This window comes from Schistosoma mansoni, chromosome 6, assembly GCF_000237925.1.
Source record: "Schistosoma mansoni strain Puerto Rico chromosome 6, complete genome".
NCBI lineage: Eukaryota > Metazoa > Platyhelminthes > Trematoda > Strigeidida > Schistosomatidae > Schistosoma > Schistosoma mansoni.
This window is the reverse complement of record NC_031500.1, coordinates 7,442,077-7,453,822: the sequence shown is the minus strand read 5'-3', so window position 1 is coordinate 7,453,822 and position 11,746 is coordinate 7,442,077. Positions and strand designations below refer to the sequence as shown.

The following is an 11,746-nucleotide window of genomic DNA, read 5'->3' as shown; positions in this document are numbered from 1 at the left end:
AACCTAAGTTTAAATAATACAACTTTTATTCCTTTGTACTATTTAAACTTGGATTAATTTTGATTTGCTTGTTTATTTACTTAAGAAGTGGCTTGCACTGAGTCACAAAACGTCAGAAAATCTAATTTTTCTACTCATTGTGATATTACAAATATATAATTTATCTATAAGAATCTACCCAATGCTCAAAAATTATCAAGTCAAACCTTGATAATGATATCTACAAAGTCAGTTCATCTAGTTATACAGAGGTTTCTTCCTGATGGACCAACATCATCTTCAGGAATATTGACAAACACCATACTGTCAGATGACTGACCTACAGTTCAACCTATTTCAGTTTATGATATAGTGTAATGAATAATGACTGTTATTTGTGTTTAATGCCACTAGAGAGTCCGGGACTAAAAATAAAGTGACGGTGATGCTACATGTTTTTATAGATTAGTTGTTCGACAGCTAGTTTCAGTTCCAGAATGAAGTCAACATTTAATGAAATAACCTTAACAAATGACCTTTTCAGTCATCTTTTTGAAGCAGTAACATACCTCTGTCAAATTTTCAAATTTTCTTATATTCTGTAATCTTTTGTGTCCATGTTTTGCTTATTCAGATGCTTATAAACCTAAACTGCTCGCCTACAGTTCAAATATCCATCCAGATTTAAACATACCACTTGACTGTATGTCTTATCTACATGCAAACTTATCTGAAACAAAGAATCTATGCATTCAATTCCTTTTAAGTAAGTCAATTGAGTTAGTGCATAACTAAACTACGTATTTGAATGTAGGATTTATATATATATTACCATACAATATTATGACTTAAGATAACTATTTCTACTGTTATTTTCACAAAATGTCTACAATATATTGAGCTAGTAGGATTTATTTTAATTGTATCTATGATATTGTTTATTGTGACAGAAGCGTACGAGAGTCCCATTGTTTCTATCTTAAAATCATGAAGAACAATATGAGTAATTAATAAACAGTAAATTAAACGTTCAGACAAAAATTGAAAGCTTTGATCTTATAATTTATAATGATACCACGGTTTGTTGATCGGTCGGTAATAAAGAAGACTTCAAACAAAGAGAGAATGAGATAGACCATGCAATCAAAATTCCACATACCTCAGATTGTGGACGAAGACTAAAATGTGCAGAGTTCTCAACAATAAGCCATTTACATACTAGGCTAGAAACAATCGTATATGAATACACATAAAAATAACTCTTAAACATTTTTTCCTAAGTGACTTAGTTCCCAAATTGATACGCCTTAAAAAACCACTATTAACTACGAAACATCGCTCAGTTGTTTTGTCTTAGTCTATGGTTTACCAGTAGTGCACTTTTATGTCAAAATTCCGTTTGTTTACGGTGACAATTTAATTTATCTTTTGACCGATTATAAACAATATTTTTAGTTGTCACTTCGTGGGATGGAAGTCAAGTAATTAAAAATGTACTAACCACCTAAAACGTACTTATATTTTTGTCAAAACTGTGATCAATAGAGACGGTGGAGATTTGTAGATCAGGAGAATGCTTTTATTAGTATGGGGTTCCCAGAAGTCAAGCTTTTCTTAAAGCTTAAACTAAGTATGTTACATAGGAAGCCAATGAAAGATTTACCGTCGAACCATCCAGCTAACATCATATGACAACACCAGAAACCCTTGCCTATTACTTTTCACTTTTAGTGTTAAATGAGTTATTGAAATGTCCACTAATTTTCAGTGAAAAAAAATCACATCAATGTCCAGTCGATATAATTTAGTTTAGTAAATAATAGACAAGTGAAATTCGTGAAATATTTGCAACAAATGATGACACCCGTAACTACATAGTTCGGTTAGAAAACGCTTTAACATTTACAAGGACAGGAGTTATGTTCAAGTCTTACAAAAGTACAATTAAGTTATTATTTATGGTACACGTAACTAACGGGCTTCTTACAAATTTCATCATCACTCTACATATAAATCAGGTCGACATAACAGGATACTTGCCATATCAAAGGATTCGTCTAAAAAAAATCCATTATGTAAACGTAAAAATAACTAGAAAGTACCGTAAATGACAGTACAAATAAAACATTTATCAGTTGAAAAGGTATTTAAAGTAATTATACTAAATTTGTTACGTCAAATATTGTGAATGTCACAAAAATAAGATTTTTCGAAAAAACAACAACAAACAAACTAATACATAGATTCATTTAGTATTACTTGTTTGAATCTTCCCATCGATGTGTTAGGACTGCAACTGGTCAGTCTCTAATTGGCATATGTGCATACTGTGCGTATTGCTGCCTCGATATAGCCTTAATTTACAAGCATGGTAAGCAGAGATACATATGTTTTATCCACCCATACAATACAAATGTGAAATGAAGATATTTCCTATAAGAAAAAGAATGAAAACAGTGAAAAAAACTTTTGTTTAAGCGGTATCATTTTCTTCAGCTGTACAGTCATGTAATTATTGGTTATTTTTTACTTGTAGTAGTCTATCATTAAATGGAACAGGGTTATGTTAATGAAAAATTATTATAGCCGAATGTATTTTCAAGTATCGAATGTAATTAATGTATATAACCAGTAAATTTGTCAATAATAGTTACATAGGAAAAGTACACTTTCATTACTGAATTACTTGGTTAAACTAAATGTTTTTAAAAAAGTGAACTTCAAAACAAATTGAGGAAGCTGCCCAGTAATTTGATGTAGCAAAGTATTGTTAAATGAGTTCGAATTTATCAACGCTACAGGGTGGTAATATATAGAACTTTAGGAACTTAAGTGGGCCAATTTAGCATTAATTCCAAATTAAATCGGAGAACGTAATGGAAGTGTACTCAACAAGCTTAAAATTTGTAGGGTTTCCACTAGGAGTGTTGTCTACTATACACCGTGCTTCTTGATACACTCATTGTTCTCAACTACGCTTTCAACTGTCTCCAAGGTCATAACTAATCCTGTTGTTACACAATTTCAGTTTGAATTTCACATTTCTATTAAGTCATATATCTCCGGTGTATCTTTGTAGAAAATAGTATTTGGAAGTACCACTTTTTGATTATTAACCTGAGGGTGTTTAGACCCTTTCAGCACCCACATTTTCTTCAACTACAAGTCACTCCAGCTTACAACTATGTCCGATTTCTTCCTATATTAACTTTTGGTACTCTATACAGTCCAAAAGATCTGCACCAAATAAAGATGATTTCGCTGGTGTTAAGTTCATTGAGTTGGACTATTTAATTGAGGAACATTTATCTGTATTCTTGACAACACTTTAGGCACCTACTTTATGTAGAAGTGGGGTTTTTTGATTGTTTCAAGATCCTTTGATCAGTTCGTTTTGATAGTGTTGTTCGTGTTTAGCTGCCCTTGTAGGTCTCGTTATCGTGATTTTTCTTCACATCTATGTCGACTACCTTTATAAAAATTTCATGAGATATCATCCACGGATTGTTATTTTGCTTCAGACAACAAATTGTGATAAGTATCTAAGATAGTAGAAGGGTTATATATATATATATATACAGACGTAAGTTTTTTCTGTGAGATACAATCAACAATAGTCGACTCATTTTTCAGTGATTTAAAGGTGATTCTCAGATAAATGATATTACACTAGTCCCTACGTACCTCCGTGAAGGTTGCAGTAACATTAACGAAAGTTGGGCACGTTACTATCAGTCAGTGGTACAAGTAATTTAGATAAATATGCTCAGGAATCTTGATGAATCTTGAATTAAATTTCAGAGCAGCTGGATGCATTGTAAAAATGTATTAAATGCCAATAAGAAAAGAATCTAATGTAAGAACTGTAAACGTAGAACGGGTAAGTAGTACTTTATAATATAATTAATAGTCTCTCTCCTTAGGTAATTTTAAGGGTGTAAAAATGAAAAAGATGACTAATCCTGTCCCTGTAGTAATGAAATATGTTCTCTCGGGAACCATTGACTTGAAGACAGTTCGGATGCCAAAAATAATGCGTTCATATGTTGTTTTACAAAGATAAATGATCTAAATTCATTAGAGTGAACCCTTGTATTATGCTTTCTTAGATTCATAGATAAAAGGACCTAGGGAAAACTTAAGAAAGCTAATTTATCATGTGAAAACTTTATTCTGTTTAATATTACTCTCTTTGCCTTATAAGATATTCATTTAAAATAACTGTTTTCTGATTGTCTAGATCACCTTCAGGATTGCTTACCTTCGGGTCCAGAGAATAGTTATACTGAATTTAAGCGCATACACAGATACATATTTGTATCAAGTTCCAAACTGTTTTTTTACTGGCTGACTGAATAAACTTTAGTTAGTATTCAAGGTAGACTGTAAGAGTGTTTTAAGACCATGTATTAAGTTTACTAAGGTTCCAAAATCCCCATATATTGTATATTCAAAATGATTAATTAAAACGTATGCCACTCTAACTAAAAAGAGTATAGCAAAGAGAAGGGAAACGTTCGTTTGACAATAAAACGACAATGTAATGATTGAGATCATGAACCGATCAATGTTAGACCACTAATGAAAACCTGGAAGCACTGGACGACAACATCGTCCCAGTATGGGACTCCTTAATTAAAACTCAACAATCTCCACAACCCTTAACTGAAAGTGTTATGACAGCATATGCTTCATCAATATCGATAGAAAATGAAATCACATTTCTTACCGAACCACTGATCTGAACGTATTGAAATGATATCAGCTGGAAAATGTAAACTGACTCATGTTTTTTAGAACGCTAGACAGTTACCATTTTTAATAGCATGTTTTAGATAGGGTCTTTTACAAAACGAACAATGTTCACAAATCCTTTACTTCATCAATGAAAATTTTACGATATTAGTCGTAAACTACTTTTAAATTTTCATATTTGTTCATTAAAATCTTCCAGAAATGCAGAATAACATTATTTCATGTGTTGTGGTAGTGTATCTATCAGTTGCAGCATCTGTATTGATCGGGGCGTTTTCAACTTTGTTTCGTGCTGTGCCTGCCGCTATGGTAACCGGTGTATTATATATTACATCTGGTAAGTTGTATTGTAAACACGTCAAATTCTGGGCTACATAATTATCATGAATTTTCTCGACTTCCTCGTAATTATTTGTATTCTGTTTCTTCAATTTCTTCATTGTGATTATCATACGACATTTTTATCTTATCACTTAGCAAAACTGATTTCAATATATATATATATATATATATATATATATCGATATGGAGTTTAGTAGATAACAGATAGTGATTTAGAATCTCTGAATTGTAGTTAATGTTCTGTAAAAGAATTGACAAAATGATCTACTGTAGGATATATTGGTTGGTAGCGTTAAAAATGGAAGCTTAGATCTCCGAGTAAGTTAGAGTTTCAGTTAGGTGTTTTGTAACAAATTATAACTTGATGAGTACCGATCATACATAGAGCCTTTTCCAATTATGACAGTTCGTTGTATTCTTTAAGGGTCTTAACAACGACAATAAGTAACAGTATATGATTTCAAATAAGCCAAGAACAGTAGTTTACAAAAGTACTACTAATTAAATTAATACAATAATTGCACTCGTATAAACTCAGCAGGAGGTCGACGTTGTAGTATATATTTGTACATAAAACGAAATGACTAGTAGGTAATAATATATATACAAAACTTTTTACATTGATCTGAATAACAACTTTGGGTTGTTTGCATAAAATTCAAAATCTAGTCGACACCTCTATACAGGGATTGAAACTTTGGTTGTTGACAAAAAAGAAAGTAAGATATTCTCGTTTAAGGATTTCTCATCCGAGCACGTTGTGTAATGATGTTTAAATACCGTGCTAACGAAACTGTGCTCATATCAGTTAAACTTTCAACACCTATCCGATATCATCAAGGTGATTAATTTTCTTGCTCATGTCTCTTTATGCCACGGACCAGTCTAGATCATTGGTATTCTGTTGTGGGGAACGTCTGGTTGCTTGTTTACAGTAGTTATGATGAACTCAAAAATTATTTGAGGGTCGGCATATTTTAGGGGTAGGTGACTAGTTCTCTTCAAGCCAGTTAGACCTACGGAATCAACAGCTGTCGCATAACTAGTTATTTTGTTAATTACAGTAAAGGTTTTGAGATGAAAATAAAAAAATAAAAGGGAGTGGAAGAAACACAAGAGTTAGAAAACAAATAGGTAGATAAGTGTATAAAACTGAACATATTAATGGAAACTGGCATAGGTAAACATGAAAAAATAGGGAGAATTAGAAAAGGATGAGGAATATTATGAAACATAGTAATAGTAAGACGTATAAGTGCAACAGCCTCTTTCCTTTTATACATATGCAAAGTGTATGTACGTGCAAATAATTGTATGTACGTATAAATGTACTAAGCCATTACTCCGAATTACAGAGGATAGTTCATGAATGTTTACTTGATTATCTAGAATTTTCTAATAAAGATGCTATGGATACACTACCTGGGGATCTCACTCCAAATATGCGTGATTCCACATAATTTTGCGTGTTTTCTCAAAATAATTACGTTACTACGAAACCAGTTTCAGCAAACAGATATTAAAAGACAAAATGGGAAAAGTTGTATAAATATTTTATTACGGGTAAATTTCAGCAACAGAAGAACTACGAGATCACCATTTAAGCAACGAAGCTTCATAGAAGTATTCAGAAAATTCTCAATCGATCCGAGAACAGACAAAGAAAATCCAAACACGTGAACATGAAAAAAATCCAATAAAATGTTCAAGGATGCATAAAATATAACTCCTACACAGAGTAGAACAGATCTGTAGTACAAGAAATAGAAATTTTATCTGAATGATCGTTTTAAGATGAGCTATTTCTCAAGGAGTTAGGTACAGAATTCCTGATTGAATTACTTTATTGAGGTATAGTAAGTATACCTTGACCAGGTTACACCTTACTCTACTACAGTTTAAAAAAACTAATCTTGACTAATGAAGTCGACCCACATATTGTTTTTCTCTTTCCTACTGTAACCCACTTTTTGTACGTCACTGTACTCATTCCAAGACATTCGCTTCGCTTTTAAAGAGTGGAGCAATAACATATTTGTACAAAAGAACTTAATTTGGTAATCGTGGGATTTAATTTTTTTAACCATTATTTTTAGCCTACAGTTTCATACCACTATTTCTCCACGGATATTCTACTCAATCAGTAGCACTCCAGAATTTTATGTCATCTTGGTCTTTTGTACTTAACTTATTTCTTGAATGTAAGGTGGCATAATTATTTCAATAATAAGAAATAAATGACACTCATAAGAAGGACAGTAAAACGCATATCACTAACAGCAATGGTGTACAAAACAGAATGGAAAGAAGTCTTAATTTGAGAACACAGAATAGGTAAGGCAGTTTCAACGAACGTATGACAGTGGAATGGTCTTTGATGATCCGAAACTCAGAACTAAGGCTAGATGAGATATCACTGACCACAAAGTCCTTATTCAAACTCTTAGCAAACCAAACTGTAATATTCGCTTTCAAAGCGTAGGAATGACGATTAGAGGTGTTATTTTACACAAATTATGTTATCTAGCATAAAAGCGTTGTGACTGATATATACCTATGCTATTTTATATACGTTCCTATTTAAGCACGCAATGTGGACACTACTGACTCCATCCGAGGTAAGAGTACGGGTTTTAAAAGAGTGAAAATGGGTTTCTATCAGGAAAATGTGAAAGCTTTGATGATAGACGATTTCTTAACAAACATACTTCAAGACACTTGGACTTGGAAGTTATTAAATGCGATTAAATGATCGTCACTTATAGAAATCAAATTATTGAAAGGCTACTAGGAAAGACAAACTATTTATCTGTAGAAAAACATAGTTGAAGACATTAACACATCAAATTCATCTGAAACATTTTAAGTTAATATGCTGTGTCTTTATGAATCACTAGATGACCAATGAAATCAAAACTTGAAGAGTATTCCTCCACAATGAATATTCACTTTCGTCTGTAATGAAGGACGGCATCAAACTTGCTAATGAGTGTAACCCAAAAATGTAGTCAATATTTACGCATTCCAAAGTGGTTTGTGGAGGTCCATTCACTTTAAATCTAGTTTCTGTTGTGACTTTAACACCGTTGTTTTTCACATGATTTATTCGCCAATCGAAATACGACTTATTCAATCTTAGTACTGTGCCAGACCAATGACGTTCGACCGGTATGGGCAACCTAGCGTCCTTATTGGTCCTCTGTCCACCTATCTCTTCCAGTTGAGTCTAGAACACCAATAACAGCTCCCAATATGCGAATCATTTATTTCAAGCATACTTGGTTTATATACCAGACCTCATCACACCATTAAATAGGAGATAACATTTAGACAAGATCAAGCCGAAAAGTGGCTGTGAACGTGGGAGGCAGTAATTAATAAAGTGAACATAATTTAAGAACAGTAAATCGTATAATAATAATCCATAGGTCAAAATGAAGCTTATAATCAGATGAATACAGATATACACAATCTAATTACTCAATAGTTATACAAAAAGAATATACTTATAGTATTAGTCCATAAATAGTTCCCAGGAGTTACTCGTAGTTTAATCTTCACTCGGATATGTCAGTTTTCATCATATTCTAGAAACAAGTGTGGAATAAATGAAAACCAGAGAAAACAGGATAACTGTTCCTTCTTAGTCTGTGACTCTGCATTAGTAGTGCTCATAAGATTTCATACGAAAGGTCAAACCAAGGTTCTTCATGTCAAGAGTATTCATTTGATCGAATATGTACTTATTTTTAAAAAAGATATTGTCATTCAATATTGCATCATCTATCATTTTATATAATATTGCAGGTGTCTTCATTATTTTTGCAAATTGCATACATCATACAAAATTGAATCGTCTTGAGTACGAATGGGGTCCATGCTATCCAATATCACAAATACCTCGAACAGTAAGTTGTACATTATAGACTTCTAAACATCATCGAAACATATATACATAATTTTATGCGCAAAATAATAGAGGTTTATTTACTAATTCTACCACGTTTGCAAACATCATGCTGTAAATGTAACCTGAAGTTTTATGAAAGTGTTTGTTAAAGCCGATAGATATGGGATATTTTAAATAAAAACAACCACATTGATTCTTGTTATTAATAAACCAAATGAAAGTACACAACTTTGTTGAGTTATGCATCTTCTTAGAAGAAGTCCTAAGTGCTAGACAACAATTAAATTAATTTTTGAATTAAAATCATGCTTTTTAACGCTATTTAATGATTCAACTAATGGTTATATCCGTGTTCTACTTCACTCTTTGATATTCAAGTTCAGTATATATACAATATCACTTGTTATTAGAAAATATCTTTTTTCTAGTAGGTCATACAAGCTATAAATATAAGTCAGTTATTCACTTATTCCATTTATGGATTTTCATGCATACAGCTTGAAATATTCCTGAATAGCTGGAAAAAAAATCTCTCCGTCGAAAATTCACTGTGTTATGAGTGAATCAATTCATGATATTATACATTTGATTGTTTCATTGTAATAGATATCCATATCATTATTTTTAACAACAATTAGTGTATGTTAACCAATAGACTAATATTATTGATTAACATACATCAAAAAGAGTTCAGAAAGAAAGTAGTTGTATAATTTCAAGTTTAAGAAAATGTACATCATAGTCTTCAATCAGTAACACAACTTATCTTTTAGTATATAATGAATTTATTAACGGTATCAAAGTTCGAAAATGTCTTATGTCCAGTTTAAATTCTACCATTTCAACCCTAATCTGTTCATAGTCCTTAGATTCTTTTTGATTATAATTATTTCTAGTTAGAAATATAATTATTGAATAGTTTATTTATAATTTTTCATATTCTTTTCATAGTTATATAATCCAGATATTATCAGTGTTCATCCACTTTGGCCTGTACTAGTCAGTTGGATATCATCATTTGTCTTTTTTATTGCTTCAATCATATGGCTTATTCTTACACAATTAATGACTTTTGAAAATTCTAAAACAATGATTTAATTAAAGATTTTAATTACCCGTTTTTCTTTTCAAACTTTCCTTTCTTCTCTCTCTTCGTTAATATATATATGTATGTGTGTATTTTTTAAATGAATAAAATAATTCATTTCTTATTTAAATTGAATAATCAATTTATCAGGCAAATTTTAAATTTGTTGTCAAGGTTATTATTATCAAAAAATAATAGGCTTAAACAATTGCTCATTTTTATTTGAATGAAATATCAGTTTACATGTTGTGTATCATTTGAAAATATTGATTAATTTTATAAAAACAAAATAGTTGACATGCTTCATTATCATTTATTGAACAGATAAAAGAAAAATATTAAATTCCAAATCAATATTGATTATATTACTTAATTAATTTTTTAAAAAATGTACAAAAGTTTGTTTGTTTTTTTTGTTTTTTCCTTCTGTGTCTTTGAGTTTATAGAATAAAAAAAACAACACACAGTTTATTTACATAGTTATATGCACTTTTCTCTCTTAATAAGATTTCGCTAATATTGGTGGCCTGTTTAAACATCTGGGCTACCTGTTCCTGTCATCTAGATATTTCAACAACTTATCTAATTTCGTTTGTTTTAATACATCATTATGGCTATTAATCGAACAACCTATTCAGGTGCGTTTCTGAAAAGCGTAAGACCTTCGTTGTAAAGGTTACAGAAGGCCTAATCAGAGATATCGTGGTTGCTGGCAATATGCTGCGAGAAGAATGTATGTTATCCAGATGTCAATTGACTGGACTGCTAACTTCTAACTGGCGGTCACTCAATATTTATCGTCAGGAAGGAGAAACTTGTTGAAGTACTTTATGCTGAGAATTCTATATTGTACCAAAAATATAATATTGAATAAAGCTAATAATAATAATAATTCTTTTCAAAATGGATACATTGAACATGCGCACATATATATATTCCTCATCCATCAACCCAATCTTAAATGTAATATTGATTAAAGAAAATAATAACAATCACTCACTCTGTCCAATAGTACAAATTTTGTTACAGTAAAGAATTCTGTTCATCAATTATGCAATAATAAAAATATCTCGTTAATACACATTACCATTGTAATTACACAGAATATATTTTTTAAAAATATTCTTACTACATGGTATCATCCTTTCTTATTTAAGTTTTCTATCTGTTTAGCTGCTACAACTATTTTTGGCAATCATCATTAATTGGATCTCAATTTCTCTGTTTTTGGTTTTGCCAAAAAAAGAATATGTCAAGAACTGTAAAGTTTTTAATTGAGTTCCAAAGTATTTAGTTATACAAATAATTTGTACCCCCTTTTTATGTTACTATGTGGGTACAAACAGTTAGCATTCACAATTATTTGGTTAAAATAAATTTTAAAAATGTTATTTTAATTGTTATATTATCACAGTTGAAGGAAAAAGGTTGCCTAAACATTTGAACAATCTAGTGTTAGTCATACGCTATCTGATTGTTAATCATCAAATTGATCCAACTAAAGATAAACAGTTAACTGGTAATTGTCTCTGGCTGTGACATTGAGAAATCTGTGACAGAACTTTACATAGTGTTAGTAAGTAACAACAAGCTAAAAAAAACGAAAACTGCAGTTTTCTATTGTTTGTCTTTACCTGCATAACATGATAGTTGAGGCCAGTCAATAAATGCTA

The 11,746-nt window shown here is 31.1% G+C and overlaps 1 protein-coding gene across 1 annotated transcript in view; it reads left to right on the top strand.

Annotated features, from left to right (window-relative positions):
- The window catches only part of Smp_158170 (hypothetical protein), a gene marked incomplete at both ends in the record, with an annotated part of 16,705 nt that extends 6,621 nt beyond the window's left edge, over nucleotides 1-10,084 (top strand). Inside the window, 3 exons of the mRNA XM_018798137.1 lie at nucleotides 4,934-5,071; nucleotides 8,884-8,984; nucleotides 9,938-10,084. Coding sequence (XP_018653109.1) covers nucleotides 4,934-5,071; nucleotides 8,884-8,984; nucleotides 9,938-10,084 — 386 coding nt within the window. The remainder of the gene's footprint in view (nucleotides 1-4,933; nucleotides 5,072-8,883; nucleotides 8,985-9,937) is intronic.
- Between the last annotated feature and the right edge of the window lie 1,662 nt (nucleotides 10,085-11,746).